General features: G+C 30.9%; 1 protein-coding gene across 1 annotated transcript; it reads right to left on the bottom strand.

The window, feature by feature from the left end:
• Positions 1-208: 208 nt before the first annotated feature.
• LOC143069261 (GTP-binding protein 2-like) lies at positions 209-15,659 on the bottom strand. The gene is made up of 12 exons (XM_076243801.1): positions 15,457-15,659; positions 7,713-7,739; positions 6,476-6,660; positions 5,640-5,751; positions 5,098-5,295; positions 4,467-4,641; positions 3,472-3,688; positions 2,776-2,911; positions 2,430-2,488; positions 1,751-1,922; positions 913-1,077; positions 209-570 (listed from the first exon to the last, which is right to left on the bottom strand). The coding sequence occupies exons 1-12, from the start codon at positions 15,520-15,522 to the stop codon at positions 358-360; spliced, it is 1,725 nt and encodes a 574-aa protein (XP_076099916.1). The 5' UTR covers positions 15,523-15,659; the 3' UTR covers positions 209-357.
• Between the last annotated feature and the right edge of the window lie 3,554 nt (positions 15,660-19,213).

The raw sequence follows: 19,213 nt of genomic DNA, 5'->3' as shown, positions 1-19,213 counted from the left end.
ACAGCAAAAATTAACGAGACGAACCTTCATAAAATAATTGTTTACTTAAATATAATAAAACCTGATATACAACCAATACCAAAAAAAATTCACATGACAAGAGAGAATCAACTTTCCGACAAGAGAATATTAACATCTGACTACAGCATTTTACAACATCAATATTTGCTCAAACACTCAAATGATTATTCCCTGAAACTGAGCAGGTTTTATTTCTCATAAACAAAATTTAGTATAAAACCTATAAAAGAGATTAACCCAAGCAACACAGCTTACACGGTTATCAAATAAAAATCTTAAATAAAACTCATTAAGTTGACATACTTAAGTACAAAGTCTTTCTAAATATATTTAACATCAGCTGTTCTGTGCATCCACAAACATTCCATTCTCTGTCTCGTCGCTGGAGGTGTTAGAATTATCGTCTAGTATAGAGTATATCTTTATAACTTCTCCCATTCCCTTGGTTACACCTTGTCTAAACAAGAGCCGTGATCCTACGGTTATATGCTCAGGCTGTTTTATAAATCTGAACAAGACTTGAGCTTTCTCACTTGTCCTTATAGAATCCTGTGAAATAAAAAACAAAGTTTGAGTATAAGTTTCATTGTGAATATACAGAAATATTTCCTTTCAAATGAACTTGTTGCATTACTACTTTTATCTTCTCTTTAATTCTAATTCTTACTTAGCATTTCATTAAGTTGTAATTCAGATACTTAGTATTTAGCTACAACTATTTTATAGTTTCATATGTTTGAACTCATTATTTTCATTCTATAGGGTCAAATTCAAAACAGTTTATTGCTAAACATTTTTCTTTTCCTTATCACCAGACCTTTGGTGGGATGTTTTCTCTGAGACATATAATAATTTTACATTAAATTAACGAAAAGAAACATCTAGTTTTACCTTTTGATATATCTTTTCTATTCTGCAGATCTGACAAACACTTCCAACATATAAAGTTGTTTCAAATCCTTTAGTTATTTTGTTTGTATGGAATAATAAGAAAACATCAGCTTCAAACTGGTAACATACTGATGGTTGTACTTCAGGACTTAGTAGTACCATACCCTGTAATATAATAGATGTCAGTCATTTGTGCTCAACAAATGAGTTTAAAGATCATATATCAATTAATAACTTTCAAATTTGAATTTTTTATGATCTGAAGAATTTTTGAAATTTTTTTAAAGTTCCTAAATGCGTTTTTCATAAATAGTTGTTATTTGGTAGGTTTTGTGACACTGTAGCTATCCATCTACACAAAATGCTATTCATTCTTTGTTATTTTGTTTAAATTGAGTTAGAGTCAAACCTCATTGTTCCTAAAACTTGATTGAGTCAGGGTAATTTCTTGGTCCAAGTAAATTTCAAGTTTGATCAATACATTTTAACCTATCACAAACTGTGTTTCTTCAATACCAAATTTATAATGACCCACTTTGACCAAATGAAAGTTTTTGATGTGTTGAATACTTTTTTGTCTGTTTCCCTTTGACATAATGAAGTTCAGCTGTAAAATAGTTTGTTTTTCTGAAAAACTCTATAAATTAAGGATGAAGTTTTCCATATATTTAAGCATGTCAAAGATCTTTTGACTTGATGGAAACATTCTTTCTATAGCTGTTATTAAATTTTTGATAGTGGTAAAATCAAGTATTATGAGATATTTTATACACCGACATATTTTTAAGGTGAGGTAATTAAGTTGTCTATGTATAATTTATATATCTATACAAATTACCTTTCTGAGGACTTCTCTTTTAACATTGTTTAAAGCAACAGTTGCAGTTTGTCCTGCTTGTATCAAACGACAAGGAAGTCGATTTCTATATACTGATTTCACATAAACTTTGGTAAAAGATCCATCTTCTAATGGTCCTAATTGTAAAGCTTCACCTTCTTTTATGGAACCCCTATAATAATAGACAAATGTAACTTAATTCTTGTTATAAAGGAAATATCAATGCAATAAGCAACAAAAAAAAATTAAATTTACAAGCTGATTACGTCTTTGGGTGCGCAATGTACTCACTGTGTTGAAGATCCCTTGGTGGCCTTTGTTTTTTATCTACTCATTGGTTGGGTTGTTGTCTCTTTGACACATTCCAATTTCTATTCTCAATTTTATATCAAAATAAGACATACCTTTAAATTTATGTACACAATAATTTAGTTCTTTCAATCCAATAACTCCCATATGGTACAAAATTCATTACAATATGTCGAACATTTGGTTGTTAAAAGTGCTTACTAAGTGATATACATTGTATTGTTGAAATAATCACTTTATGTTGATGTTGGGTTGTTGTGACTTAATTTTAATTTGTAATTTTTGATAATCAGAAAACAAGGAAGTCAGTCACTTTTACTTTTGTTTTATACTTTCAAATATATCCCTCAAAGTTATACTAATTTCTTACCTATGTATTGTACCACCAACAACAGTTCCAACCCCTGGTACTGAGAACATACAGTCAATCTACAAACAATTAAAAGATTAGTCAGAACAAATTTCACAGTTAATAAAAGTGAATCTGTACACACTGTGTTACAACCATTATTAGAAGAGAACAAAAAATTCATAAGCATCTAGTTTCTAAAACTCATAACCTTGGTGTTAAAAGTAGAACGTAAAAAAAATGAAACAATATTCTGAATTAATTTTCATTTGATCAGAGTAGAACATTTCAAACAGCTATATGCAACTGTTAAACTGTCCCGATGAAAGTACATGTACTATTTTGCAGAAACACATTTGGACTATACCTGATATTCTGTATGATGTTGTTTTAACTTTTCTCTTTCTTGAACATTTTTCATTGGTGGGAGAACATTGAGGAATTTAGTCAGCAGATCTAAGTGTTTACCAGTTACACTGGACACTGTAAATATTGGTGTGATTCTGAAAGATAATGTGATAACAATAGTTATATCTTGATGATTAAAAATAATTTTTCAAATGTTTTAAAGTAAGCGGGGTAGAAATATAGATTCCAAGTTGAATCAAATGAAGGACATGAATTTTCTTATAAAGAAACAAAAAATACATGTAAATGCACTTATAGATAATTGAAAGATTAAAATAATTGAAATAAATGGGGAATGTGAAAATGCCTTGGCTTGCATATAAAGTTATAAAGGGACATTACTCAAGAATGGTGAAAATGATGCTACTCAAATTGTACTTGACCTGAGTTTTGTGGTAGTTAGCATTGTGTTAAAGTTTCATAACATTTTGTTGAGGTAAACTTAAATTAGAGAATGGTAACAAATTTAGGGGAATACAAATGTGTAAACAGATTTTCAGACAACAAGGGCAAAACTTAATGCCATGTTCACTATGGCAGGGGCATACAAATGTCAAATGTCTCAATTTGATAGGATGTGTTTTGAAAGAAAGGGAATATGTCTTTATCAATACCGTTGAAAAAGTGATTTCCTTTTACAAATCTTGGTACTTACGTGTCAGAATCAAAATTAGTAGCAGCAGTAATAGCGTCATCGTCAGATTTAATCCTTAAAGGAACTTTTTTACAACCAGGAGATTTTAATATTTTTTCCAGTTGACTGACTGTTCTTTCTAACACAAATCTTCTACATTTGTCTATTTTTGTTACAACTACAAATACTGGCACTTTTAAAGCTAATGTAAATCCTAAGTGTTCTTTGGTTGTACCAGCTGAAAAAAATAAATAGTATAGTGGTGTCATTATGTAATGGATATTTCCTAACGTACAATTTTATTTGAAAATTTGAACAGTCAATAAATTAAATTATATAAAAATATCAAATTTTCTTCAATCAATCACAATTTTAACCCTCAAAATAAATTAATGATTTCTCAATATTTGTATAATAATAACAGTCAATTACTGGTGAAGGAAACTGGAGAAAAAATTGTACATCTATAATAATTTATTATAAGACTAACTGTACTCCACACTTGTAAATTTAACGCATTATGTCATTGATATTATTAAGACACAAGTCACTTATGTATCATTTATATTCATATCACTGTTTCAGATAAGGGTGAAGGTTGGTACTTATTAAAACTTTAAAACACGCTGCATTTGTTTGCACCTGTCCTAAGTCAGGAACCTGATGTTCAGTTATTGTCCTTTGTTGATGTGGTTCATAAGTGTTTCTTGTTTTTTATGTAGATTAGACCTTTGGTTTTCTGGTTTGAATGGTTTTTCACTAGTCATATTTGGGTAGCTTGCTGTTTGTTGTGAGCCAAGGCTCTGTGTTGAAGGCCATACTTTATAGTTGTCTTATTGGCACTCATGCCCCTCTTCTTATATCTATTGACAACAGTTAAATATTTCTTTCTTTTTTTTTAAAGTTATAAATATACACATACCAATATATTCTGTCTTACCAATGGATATTAATCTATGATACCTTAATAAAGTAAATCTGTAATGAAACAAGCAGATCTATGTGTGTTATCTTACCTAGCCCAGTGTTTGCACTAACAACAAGCATGGCGAAATCTGGAGCATAACCAGTCAATCCAAAGATGGTGGTTTTGAGATATTTATGATGTCCAGCTAAGTCTATCAATGTTATAAGTTTGGTGGAGTTTTCACAAATTTCTTCCACTGTCCTTGACTCACTGTAGTTAATTATCTGAAATTAAAATTATAACAGTAAGGCTGCGTTCACACTGCCCATGTATAGCATTTTTTTTGTGTACACAAGTTGTATTGTTTACATCTATGAAAGAAAAACATATCAATTGTTTAACATGTATTCAATTCTATATTCAAAAGTTAATTAAAAGCCGCGAGTGTTTCCAGCATAAACACGGTATTCAGTTATAATCAATGTTTAAAATTTCTATTACCGGTAAACTTGTTTCAAACTTGTTTAAACCTGAAGTGTTAACACAGCCTTAGTCTATAAAAAATACAAATATAAAACTAAGGAAATGTGTTATATATTTGAGTACCTCATAATACATTTCAAAAATCTTATGTTTAGAAGCTAATCTGTAAATGAGATGAAGTATTAAGAATTCTATACTTTTTCTCCATTTTTGTGGAATCATAGTAATTTTGAACACAATATCAATCCAACAATTACCTCCCCTTTTCCATTAAATCCTAGAATCTCATGACTTATACTGGATGTCCTTCCAGACTGTATTTCGTGTAAATGACGGAACAGATTTAGTCTTGCTCTCCCTCGTCCATTGTCTAATTCTCCCTGAGTTAATACACCAAGTAAAGTACTCTTCCCAGCATCTACATTTCCAAGGACTGCTAGTCTCAAATCAATAAACTACAAAAGGCAAAAGTTCAGACAAATATTATTTATGCTGCAGCAAAGTATACAATAAATTGTAATTTTTTTAATCATATTTCTGAGCAACAATATCATAGACAATAATCTGATACTATGGATTCATTATTATTCGTGGGATACCAATTTTCGTTGATTTCATGGGTATAGGTGAACCAGGAAATTAAATTTCAACTAATGACAACTTTTTTATAGGTTCATATGCAGACTTCATCAAAACCATGAAAATAAATATCCATGATCATGCAAGTTTTCCCTAATCCACGAAAAATTGGTACCATCGAAAATAAATAAATCCACTGTAGTCCAAAATTAAATTATACCTGTTGGTCTTCTGGAACTTTTCTGACTAAAATTTCTAAAGCATGCCTTGGATTTTCTCCCCCTTCTGCATCTATTGTCCTTTCTCTCAATATTGAAGTTGAGGCACCTAATCTAAAAATATATTCATAAATAAAATTTAATTCAGTGTAAATCAAAATTCAAGGTTTTTCTCATGACATTCTTTAATTTTCAAGGAGAGAATTAAATTAAAAAAAATTCCTGGTAGAGGATAAATACAGTATTAGTATATCTTAATCTTCAAAATAATATTGTTTTTATTATGTCAGGCATATTCTTCATTTTTCTTCTTTTATTCATCTGTACATTACATTATTTTATTGATCACACATTTAGTGCATTTTCTTGTTTTTCGTTTTTATATAGATTAGACCATTGGTTTTCCCGTTTGAATGGTTTTTCACTAGTAATTTTTGGGGCCCTTTAAAGCTTGCTGTTCGGTTCGAGCCAAAGCTCTGTGTTGAAGGCCGTACCTTAACCTATAATGGTTTACTTTTATAAATTGTTACTTGGATGGACAGTTGTCTCATTGGCACTTCCTATATCTATATATTATTACAAATGAACCAATTTTACAATATTTTATACCAATCTGTTAATTATGATACATGTATGTGTTCAGTGTGTACTTGTATGTACTAGAACAATAAACAGATTATTAATTCTTCTACCAGAGCTATCATAAAGTTTCAGCCACTTGAAACAAAGTGAATCATTCACATTTAAGCTCATGACTGATACATTGTATTTCAAGTTATCAACGTGTAGAAAACTTGATTATCTATAAATATTTTCAGTGCTTTTTAAAGATTCTAACCTTAATGCCATAGTTTGTAAGGTTTCCATTGACTTGTCTAACTCTGGTTTGGTCAATCCAGCTAACAATCCATTATCTTCAACACCAATCTCATAGATTGCCTCCCCTTCTCCTTCTTCTAACCTCCATTTCATCTGAGTTATCAAATGCTCTAGTCGGGATTCAGTTGGATTCACTAATTTTAACTGTAAAATAATCAACTTATTTCAATATTCCTATATAAATAAATGTACATGAAATTGTATTTTTAAAGTTGGTTTTTTTTCTTCTGTGTACTTGTTTCTATTTCTTGCTCCATCTAGAAAAGCATGAAAAAAGCTCTCAAAATCTTTTTTTATTATGAAATACATAATCATGGCATATAAAAATACCATGAAAAGAATACTTGCCAACATATCTGTCTGTACATGTACAGTATTGTAATGATAAATGACACTAAATGTTTACAGTACAGTGCAAGTTATGCTTAAATGAAGTATATGCAACATCATTTGAACTTGGAAAGAAATAAAACATGCAATATGTTCTTCCACCAGTACAAAATCTTTTGTCTCATGATACTATATGTGTACATGTGTTTCAGTGTCAATTGTATTTTGTGTTTCCATACATTGCATTTTGGTGTTCCACTTTATAAACTTAATAACCATTAATAGCTGTTATTTTTAAATAACACTTAAATGTTCAGTGGTTTTCATATCTCTTTCCTTACTCGCCATTTTTTTGTATTTTTTAAAATATGTGATCATATCAATTCATAAAAGGCAAATACGGTATTTGCCTTTTAAAAGTTGATATGATCACATTTTAATACCACAGAGAAAAGTTGAAAATGACATGTGATGGCTCTATACATTTGCAGTTTATTTATTTTTGATCTACCACCAATTGGTTGATACACTGATCATGCTGATGGAGACTTTTAGAACCTTACAAGTCTTATAAATGTATATATATCAATCATGGGTTCAGAGTACTTGACATAATTTATAACATGAATTTTAATATATTCTCAGTTCATAAACTTTTGTACTTTTTTACTTAAAATATGATTCCAACTTTTTCTAATACTTGATTAACCTTCAATGCTTTTGTCCTTAACATTGGTTTCATTATAACGGAGGAAATCCACATAACAGATCATTCTAAAGAGATCAAATTTCTAATCATAAATGAAGAAGTTAACAAGATTAGTTTTCTATTGAAAGAAAGACAAATAACTGTAAAAAGTAAATACCTTGTATTCAATGTTTCCTTCTTCAACCTGAAATAGTAGATAAAAAGTTTATAAAATACTACCTCAAGAATAAATATAGGAATGTTTTACTTCTGGCACTATGTTGAGATCTTTCAATAACTTTTTTTAAAATGTATATCATCTGCTGTCTAGTTTAAGAAAAATTGAAAGTCAATTATTTTTTTATGCAAACAATGGTGAATCAGCTAATACACATTAAAATTGTACCAAAATTAAATTACTAAAACTCAATAAAATTTTCCCAAGTCACAGTAACTATTTCTTAATAATTACAAAATTTTTACACTACATCTGCTTTTCTGAGTCAATCACCAATAAGTTTTGCTTTTAAAACCATTTTTTTATTGGAAAGTATGCTTAGAATATTTGTTCCATTGATCAGTAATACAATCTGGGGTCAGGGGTTTAACATTTTTTTTTTCAACAGCAAATTAAACCAATTTTGCTATTACTATACCTATACATTGTTTTGTATTATGGACAAGTAATTTCATTCTTTTGACCATGGAAGTATTATATTGACAGGAACTCCAACAAACCGACTTCAAACGTTTATAGTGCGATACCGCAAAATCGTTAAGTATCTGTTAATTAATTTGACATCTTTCAATTAGTTGTATCGATGCATGGGTTCAACGACGTTTTCGAGATACTCGTAATTACGGAATTTACCGAAGTAACCGGATGTATACATAAATGTCAAGGATATGACATTTAACGACCATGCCAATATTTGACAGTTGACAATTTATAGTTTTTAGGTTTTCTTGTTAATAAACTATCAACATTTACAAATATTTCACTAATCAAGATGGACATGCACGATTATTTGAAAAAATTATCGGAGAAGAAATTGAAGAGTTTTATTGCTTTTGTAAATCTGAAACATGTTCAATAGAAAAGATGATTCCGTGTGAAGGACCCGACTGCAAAACAAAATTTTTCCACCACATTTCCGCCATATCAGTTTACTGAAAAAAAAGTAATGCTATTCTTCATTTGATTCAGTTGTAGCAAAAAATTAACCATCCCCCTTTTGTGCTACCAATGTGAAACAAAATCATTACTGACAACTAACTGATTAATTTCAAACAGATGCCATATGATCCCCCCCCCCCCCAAAAAAAAACAGAAAAAAAAACGTAATCGTTTGCATGGACATCATTTTCAATCGCAAATATCTATTTATTCTTTATATTCGCTTATTTGTTTCTCTGTTATTTGTTTTGTGCATAATCAGGCCAATAGAATTTTTTTCATATATGAAATGGATTTGCTAAAATATGTTTAAGGCTGTAAGGTGACCTATAGTTGAAAACTTCTGTTTCATTTGATCTCTGGTGGAGAGTAGTCTTATTGGCAATCATATCTTCTTATTTTTATATTGAATTATAATAAATGTCTTGTGTAAGGAAACAAATAGTTGTAATCTGCATGTATAATTGAGGTTTACTGCTAACAAATCACTTGTTGAATTGTTTACTGAAAGTCCGGTGTCAAATGTTTCATTCATTTCAACAAAAAGAAAATTTTATAAATTTCCCAAAGCAAATCCGTCAGACGCCAGAGCAATCTCGGACCAGGTTGAATTTAAAAAAAAAGAAGGTGTACATGTAATCTGTGTTTTAACTTGATACATACTAGAGACAATCACGGGCGTATAATTATCCACCTCTTAGTGCTTAAAACAATTTCTATAAATATGTTAAGTTACATTTTACGATCGAGAAACTATTAATATTTGTGTTACACTCGATTAAAATTTACAATCTTTAACTTAAAATTTGAGTTATCAGGCGCCATCAGGCACACTACACGGACATCAAATTATTTTCTGCAAACACTCTACTTCAGAGTCATGTAATCTGCATAATCCGATATTTTCCGATTTCCTAGTTCTAGTGATAAAAACATATTAGACAAAACTAAAAATAATCTTATCTTCTTTCCAAATACAGTTATTTTCTTTTGTCATTCTGTTAAATATGGACCGATTTTTAAGATTGTTTCAGCTGTAGTCTTTAATTATTGAATAGAAACAGGTGTCGTTATTCATGTAGCGATTCGCAATTAGCCACGGGAGTTTCCGTGTTTATTTACATTGGTAGGTAGATTAGACCCTCGATAACAGATCATGTGATAAGATCAGTTTCTGTAAACTACACACGCGAGGGCGGCATCGCAGATACCCCACAAAGGAGTTATCACATACTTGACATACTGAGTCGGAACCTTTTATTTTCCTAAAGAAATCAGTGGGGTGCGAATGTGCTAATTTTTCGTTGGAGTTCCTGTCAATATAATACTTCCATGTTTTGACTTAATATAAAATTGAATTTAAATTTGAAATTTAAGCTATGTCTCAGCAGCGATATTAAGGAATCAAGTATGTACATGTATACGTTTGTACTTCTTCTTCTTCTTTGATATACTAGTAGTCATGGTAGTAGTTAAACTCAGTAATGAGTACTCAATACCTGTGTGTTACGTAGGTGCTGGTAATGTGTATTTACAATAAAAGATCAAAGATCAAAATATTTGGTGCATGCTGTACAGTTGGTGCAGAATAAAAACATCCGGTTGTTCATGTTAGATCATGTATCAGGCAGACTTGGGGTCAATTACATTGGAATGTAATTAATTAAATTACACATTACATTGCAAAAATGATCAATTACACTAATTACACATTACAGTTTTTGAAATGAAATTAATTAAATTACAATTACTTTACCAAAGTAATTAATTAAATTACACATTACATTTATCATAATATTTTTTTAACAATATTATACATGTATATAAAATCCATGTGTAAAATATGCATGACGTACCGATAAGCATAGTTTAAGCGTTGCATTTGATAATCATTAGTAATTTTAATGTTTTGTCATTAAGTCTGCATATCTCTGGTCTGAACACTTTGACAGTAATTCTAAAGTTTTTCGACAGGAGCTTATGTGGCAGATATTGCTTGATCAGAACATGGAAGTTCCATGATTAGAAGATGTGTTGATAGGAGAGGGAATTTGTTCATAATTACTTGGGTATTTTGACATCTCAGAAATGAAATCATAAATAAATTAAAAGTTTGTTTTTTTTTACTTTAAAAATATTAAATAGTGTGCTTGTCACAATATTGAAAATAATTTTTAGTACAAACAATGTACATAATGTCTAAATATTAGCAATACATGTACATGTATTTCACTAATTAGATAAACATACATGTAAAAGTGGCACTGTCCCTTGACATTTTAATCTGATTAATTGCAGTTTGTTTTTACAGCTATTAATCTTTATTTCTATAATCCTTTTGTGTATACTAATTTGACAAAATGATTGTGTGCAGTGATTTTAAATTCTAATTACCTGTATAAGAAAAAAAATTCACTGTGACACATTTTTTTTTGGTTTTGTTTAACAAGGTGGTTAATAACTTATCAATCTATTTAGTTTACAAAGATCTTTCTAAAAAACTGAACAACACATAAATAAATATTCTCACATTTTTTTTTTATTAAAAGACTATTCAGAAAAAAAATTCTGTAGGTCAAATAAATAATATAAAAACTTCAGAATAAATTACAGACTTCATATATTAAAGAAGTATGTGATATCAATATTTAAAAAAATAAATATAATTTAACAATTTATATTATTAAACACAAATCCTTATCTTTAACACAAAAAAGTACATGTAATTGAAATGTAACTCAAAAGTAATTGAGCATTACATGCTTTTTTCAATGTACTTAATTAAATCACCATTACATGTAATTAAAAGAATGCTCAATTACACATTACATTCAATTACATGGAAAATTGTAATGCATTACACTTAATTACCATTACATTTTCAATTACCCCATCCCTGGTATCAGGACTATGGCTTGTGTCTTGCACTATCTCTTACTTCTGAAGCCATGTTGGAATTAGAATAGTATTTTATTAATTTCTAGATGTTTCAACTATATATGCATGTTACTCTTGTTACCATGGTTACTGTTATAAAACACACCTCCAGGTACATTTTTTTAAAGTATAAAATTTGCCAGCATAATAACATACATATAATACTTGAAGACACATGTTATGAATATTATCAATCAAATTATGGTGTAATTATCATGTAATACATGTAGTATGCAAGCTATATGTTCTTACACCTACATGTAATAACATTATACATGTAGTTTAAATTTTCAGGAACAAAACCTTCCATGCATAACTGTTTAAAAAAAAATATAAATATAGTTATGACAACCAGCTCAAAAAATGAACTTTTTTTATAACCGTGGCTTAAATTTGTCCATAAAAAGAAAGTTTAATGATTATCTCCCCTTTCAAATACCTGCCAACTGTCACTATTTGCGGGGGATTTACCCCATGGAGGCTCCCAAATTGAAATTTGAAAGAGCAAATTTGTCCACAATTTTAAACAAAATAATTAATTTTACAATGACACAAGGCTTATAAAAGTATGAAGAAGCTAAAAAAACAAAATTAAAATGTATTTGAAGGCCCCCTTGAAGGTTTTTTAGGACTAGGACAGCCATCATGCACGCAAAACTCCCATGGGCATTTTGAAAAGTTGGCAGGTATGTGAGAGTAATAATTATCATTTGATAAAATGTCTTAAAATGTACTTTATGTTTCGTTATTTTTTTAAACTTATTTAGAGATTTACATAATTATGTTTTCAAGATTCAATAACCTATGCTGACAAACAAAAACATTGATTAACAAGGGGGTGTATGAATGATAGAATTATTCTTGCTTCACATTGTGAATAAAATGTTACAAATGTGACAATTTCTTATAATATGTATTTTCTGAAAAGCTATCAACCTTATTAAACAAACAATGACAAAATTAATAACTTAAATCTCAAAAGTTGTTTCATAAAAGCATGAGTACAAAATACAATGTTTTACTAAATAATTAAAGTCAGTTAGCATTATGACAGCTTATTAAGTATAATAATCGACAGTTTCTAACAAAATTTTGTGCTAGGGAACATACATTTATAAAAATATAGTATATATACCAATACACATAATTAACAGCGCCTGGTGATGTTTCATAGCCTGACCGGTTTCGGTCCAAAAAGGACCTTCATCAGAGGCAGAATGGTGGATTAATGTTTACATCCTATTTCTATAGATATGGCTTATGTAAGTACAACTTTCCTATATTGCCTGCGGAACATACATTTATACTTTGAACATGTCACAGATTGGGAAAATATTGAAAATTAAAACAAATACAAGATTATTCTTAAAGTTGATGATAGATGTCATTTATTTCTTTGTGTCATCTAACAAGTCTAAAACTATATACAATTAAATATAATTACCTCAAAAATGAACTTTTGATTTTTATTTATATACATGTAACAGTTTGATATTAAATCTTTATAACATATCTGTCAATATTTTTTTATACATGTACAAAATGTATGTGTACATTTAATTTGATTTCCTACAGGCTCATCATGCTTGCTTATCTGTTGTGTGTGATTGTACATTTCTATTATGAATGCATACAAATGTACAGTTTATTTTTTTTTGCTTACAGTGATCTTTATTGCCACATAAAATAGACTAAAATATAAAAACTTCAAAAGATTTACATGTTCTGCAGCAGTATATAAGTATAGATGCGTTAAAAAAAAAAAAAATTGTATTGTATAGTATATTACCAGTTTCGAATCTTTGACAATTGACCTAGAGATTTTGCTTCACTTTTTTGTCAAAATTGAATGGGAAAGTGTGTAATGATCAGTAAATGGAGACAAAATAGGATGAGATAAAATGTTGCTTTTGAAGTTATTTGTTATAGTTCATAATTACAACAACCTGAACTGGCATATGTTGACCTCTGACTCTGTAGACATGGTAGACATTAGACATTAGACATTATTTTATTTTTCCAATCATGGGCCCTTGTCAGGCAAGATACAAAAACATCATAATACAATGATTATATAAACATTAGTGAAATACACAATAAGTAATACACAAATAATAAATTGATAATATGAGTAATGTAGGATATAATTATAGTAAGAGACATTGAGTGCAATGAGGCCGATTTAATATTAAAAGGATATGATATTAAGTTTATTTTAAAATATGGAAACTAAAAAAATAGCAAAAATAGAACCGGGAATATAGTATCTCAATCTGCAGTAGTTCTCCTCATAACCAGTGCACAGTAGTGAGGGACTTCATCACAACAATGCAAAGGTCATCAAGGGGGGATCCTTCAGAACTAGCTACAGATACATGAGATTACTCCAATAGTGATTCTCCTCATGACTAATGCACAATAGCAAGGGTTAACATTGCTACTGGACAATATTCATCAAGGGACGGTGCTCTAGAACTCACTATGGAGAAAATATAAAGTTCAAATTACAAGTAGTAGAGGGAAATAAATCCCATTAAAACTTTTCATATTTCTTAATGAACATGCATAATTCTGATAATAAATTCTCATCTTCATTATTCATTAACCATATCAGTTTTTGTTTAGGGTCAAGATATTGAAAATTCTTGCAGCAATTATTTATCATTGTTATCATGTCTTTCCTTTGATCTGATAAACTATCACAGTTAAAAAGAAAATGTGTTTCATCTTCGACCTCATTACTACAACATCTCTTACATACTCTATTGTGTCGGGGAGTATTACTATATCTACCTCTCTCTATAAGTAAATGGTGAGCAGATATGCGAAATCTTGTTAGACTCCGTCTATCTTCAAATTTTTTAACAATATCAAGATATTTTTCACAACCAAAATTTGCTTTAAACGTAACATATGTGCAAAGTTTTCCTTCTGAGTGAGTTTTGAGATTCTTTTCCCAATCTTTTAACATGGCAATTCTTAGTTTTCTGTTGTCAATTGGTTTAGCCATGTCTGAGGATATTTGATAATTATTAATCAGTGAAAGAAGTTTTTCAGATGACATATACCATGATGGTTTCTTTGACTCATACAATTTCTTTGATTCTATAAATGCATTATATAACAATGGAAAGTTAGTGTCTGACTTTTCTAATCTGTAATAGTATTTAGTCATTGCTTTAATCATGTTAAAATATATTGGTAGTCTTCCCAACTCAGTTAATACTGCAAAATTGGTGCTTTTTTTTGGAGCTCCAAGAATAAATTTACAGAATTTAGTATGAAGTTTTTCAGCAGGTAATTTAGAATAAATATGGTCAAATGAAAAAATTCCATTTCTATATTTAGATGACATAGGATTAAAGGCACCCCATATCTCACAGCTGTATAGCAAGATGGGTTTGATGGTATGATCAAAAACATGCATGCTTGTTTTGACTGAAGGATGCAAGGATAAAAAATCTTTAGATAACTTAAAATAGGCTTTTAGAGCCTTTTTATACAATTCATCCTGGGCTACTGTAAAGGAGCCAGATGCACAAAAATGTATACCCAAATATTTATATGTTTTAACACACTCTAGTTTTACACCATTTAGCATAAAATCATATTTGTTAATCAATCTACCTGCCTTGGTAGATGCTTTTGGTGTGATCTTCTATATGCATGTAAAAGGTACCCAAATAAAAAAAGCATACTTAAACTAATTGCGTAAAACAAGTCACGAAAGCAAAAAATCCTAATAAAAATGCATTATACTGTGTCACAATACAACGTATTTACAGGCTAAAACGAAACCAAAACAAACCTCCGGTGGCAACGAATTTGACATATTGCTCTCTATTCCGTGGTGATGAGGATCCATTTCTAACATCTTCAGTTAGTTAATTATATATATAATGTGATGAATGTCGACATAACAAGATTTCTATACAGTTATGATAGATATTGTTCGATGTTTAATTGGCCACAAAAAGATTTCCTTTTTGTGCGCCATATTGCATCAGCTGTGGCAACAATAATATTAAATCGGTGTCGGGAATTACCCTTTTACGGATGTGTATATATAGCCGAGTACGTAATATTCCTGTTATTTAAGGCTGTATATATATTTATAGATATTCGCACACACTTTCGAACTTTATTATTTTCACATTTAGACCAACATTTAAAGAATAGGTAAAAAAAAACAAAAAAAAAAAAAACCAGAGAAACAAGTTGCTTTCTTTCAAAAAGCAATACCTGAACCAGCTTTTTCTGCTATCAGGCAATGACGTTTGTTGTAGACTATAAAGCTGAAGGCACAAGTCATTGTTTTCCCTTAAGAGATTATTGAGTACTTTCTTCTTTATACACATCATTTAAAATCCATGTAGTCATTTAGATGCGTTAATCAGGAAGTTTAAGTTCAACTTTCTCCCTTTAAAGGTATTTTGTTCTGAATCATGTAATTCATATGTATGAAGTGTCATGTTTTGAAAGAGTTGCTCTAAAAATGAAGCTTTCGGTGGCCGGGTGTTACCTTATCAGGTCAGTTTTAATCTAGCGTCGTACTACAGTACATGATATATAAGGCATGGAGATGTTATTTTTACAGATCAGCTAAATTATCTATAGTAAAGGATCCTACAAATTAATATAAGATACAGTCACAGAAAATACTCATATTTATAAGTACGTCTGAGCCAGTGACAGCTCTACAACAATTTTATCCATCGGATCACCAGCAGTGATGGTGATACATGGATGTGTACATTATGTATATACAACTCGTCTAAACATCAACCCAACTATGTAAGATCTGTAAATTTGGTTTCGCATTTTTTTTTTGTCTTCCCTCGGCGGGATTCGAACCCATGCTACTGAGATATCGTGACACCAAATCGCCTGCACTGAAGTCGTCCCGCTAGACCACACGACCACCTGGCTTCATAAAAATGAAGCTTTCGGTGGCCGTGTGTTACCTTTCCACGTCAGTTTTAATCTAGCGTCGTACTACAGTACATGATATATAAGGCATGGTATATAAGGATCCTACAAATTAATGTCGGTGACCTTGCAGCTGACTATCATAAATATATGACCAAATGATTTTCTCCTGCGCACACAGTAGCAGACGTTTTAGCCATGTACGACATGAAAAACTCAACAAAGTCGTTTGCTGCATGAAAAGGAACGCCGCACAAAGACTACAGCTCCCTACAAAAGTGTATCACATTATTGAAGGGAGAAGGATTCCTGACTGATTGAAGTTTTTTTCTGTTAAAGAAAACCAACATGCAGGCTCTCCCCAATTTCCTTGGTAGTTTTTTTCCTTCAAAACTGTGACTAATCCCCTATGATACCACCTTATAGTGGGCTTATTTAGCCGGAACGTTTGTAAATCCTGAAACTTTCAAAGTTATTTCCGACAATAATGTTAATGACTGTCGTAACTTGTTTAGAACTCAACAAGGACAGGGCCGTAACTAGCCTCTTTTAAAAGTGAGGCAAAATCTATTTTCGCCGAGCGTAGCGAGGCGAAAAAATTTTGGGGAGGGGTCTTGGGGCCGCTCAAAGCCCCAAGAAGCTCTGAAAAAAATAACACAAAATCGTTCATTCTGGACGTTTCCCGGACTTTCTCTTCAACTTTGTACTTTATTTGGCTTTTTTTACTTTTTTGGATTCGAACGCGTGTCTATACAAAATTTAGTCCTGGTATCTATGGCATGATGAGTTTATTTACATTGAAACGCAATTAATTTTTAGCAATTTTTTTTGACAATATTCTGTCTATAAGCAAACACATAGATTCATTGTAATTTTAGACTTTTAGGTTTTAGGGAAAACATTTTAAAAGACCGATATGTAGGATAAGGCAAAAATCGTAATTCTCACTCATAATCATTAATACCGGACTGCGATATGTCTGTCTGTTCTTGTCTTGTATTGTGCCTCGACTTTTTTTTGGTGATTTTTTTTATTAGATTTAAATATGGTGACAGTGCAGTATTATACTTTAAGTACTAGTACTGTTTAAGTCGACACTAGGGACCATCTTGACCTTGTTTTACGGTATTTATGAATTTTTTTTACTGTTGAAGACCCTCGAGCAACTATCAAGATGAAAAACAGGAAGAAATACTTTGACCATTGATCATTTGTATTTTTTTCTATGTATTGACTTTGTGTGCGATTAGGCCCAGTGCACGTTTACTCCATATTCCTTTATTTTCTGTTTAAGAGTCTGAACACGTCTTGATACCGGGAAATTGGTGACCTAGCTTACTTTAATGTAAATCATTTCAGCTATTTAGTTTTATCTACCAAAAAAAGCCAGTTTTGGATTCCTTAATATCAAGTTCAATTCTCCATGCAGAAACTACTTTTTTTCTGTGAGTAGCATCGTATATTCTTAAAATTTTCTCGAGCAATGTCTGGACATCGGTGGACATGCAACATTGCAAAACCACACGTTTACAAATGAAAATCAACACTCAGACTATAGTCATAAAGGTTGGATAATAAATGAACAAAAGACAAACACGGGACACAAAAGTACAAACAATAGACCATCAACTCTGAAAACTAAAAGTAAAATAGAAACATAATCACGCAAAACATGCAGGAGCGACACTAGAGAGTGAAGAGAACTTGCCTCTTGCAAGACACTTTCCGTGAAAACAATTTGATATGAAGTCAATCTTTTGTTTCATTTTTTTTTTAATTTCTAACATGAGGCATTTGCCTCATTTGCCTCAATGTAGTTACGGCCCTGAAGGACCAATACTCGTATGATAATTAATGCCTTATACTTTAACATGAAGTTTAGAGAAATGGAAAAGAGCGGCAGAACAACCATACGGACCTCTGATACGGGTGAGATGTTCTGTGTGTTCACTTCTACAAACAGGTGACGTTGTAGCCCGCTACGACATACAAGCGAGTTGTAGGTGCAGATGAGGAACATTAGCAGTGTAAAGAATGGGTGAGGATTTTTACCCATTCACCAACTATGTGCTTGCTTTTCTCCAACAATTTGTAAACTGCAGCCTGCTGTACATATTCTTACCGGATGCGACACAACTTCGTCTCTGTTTGGAGTAGGTAAGAAAACAGTCTACAAGACTTTGAAGGACACGCACGACTATTTTAGTTGCGGAGCTTTGGGAATTCTGACGAAGATGAAGCCCTTGTTTGTGCAAGAAAGTTTATTTCAAAGATATATGATCTGAAGAATCTCTTTTAATCATTCCATCATGAAAAGAATAAAATGCGCGTCAAGCTTGCCACCAGTAAAGATGTAAATTTAGTCAGGTTATCTCCCTGTGAAGCGGCAATTTGGACCGCATCACAAATTGCTAAACCCCTATTCCGGGGTTTAGCTTGGCGAAAATAAAATAATTCATAACACCCCGTGTATTTTGAAAAGCATATGTCAGCAGAATTCTTGCAGGATCTTGTGTGTTTATTTAAGGGAAAATCTTTATGTAACATTATGTCATGTATTTGTTCGTAACAAAACTTAACATGTACGGAGCTTTGCTCCTGTCAATGGTCAGAATTAAGGAGCAATTCATTGACAG

This window comes from Mytilus galloprovincialis, chromosome 3 (assembly GCF_965363235.1).
Source record: "Mytilus galloprovincialis chromosome 3, xbMytGall1.hap1.1, whole genome shotgun sequence".
In the NCBI taxonomy this organism is placed as follows: Eukaryota; Metazoa; Mollusca; class Bivalvia; order Mytilida; family Mytilidae; genus Mytilus; species Mytilus galloprovincialis.
This window is presented reverse-complemented; position numbering and strand designations above follow the sequence as displayed.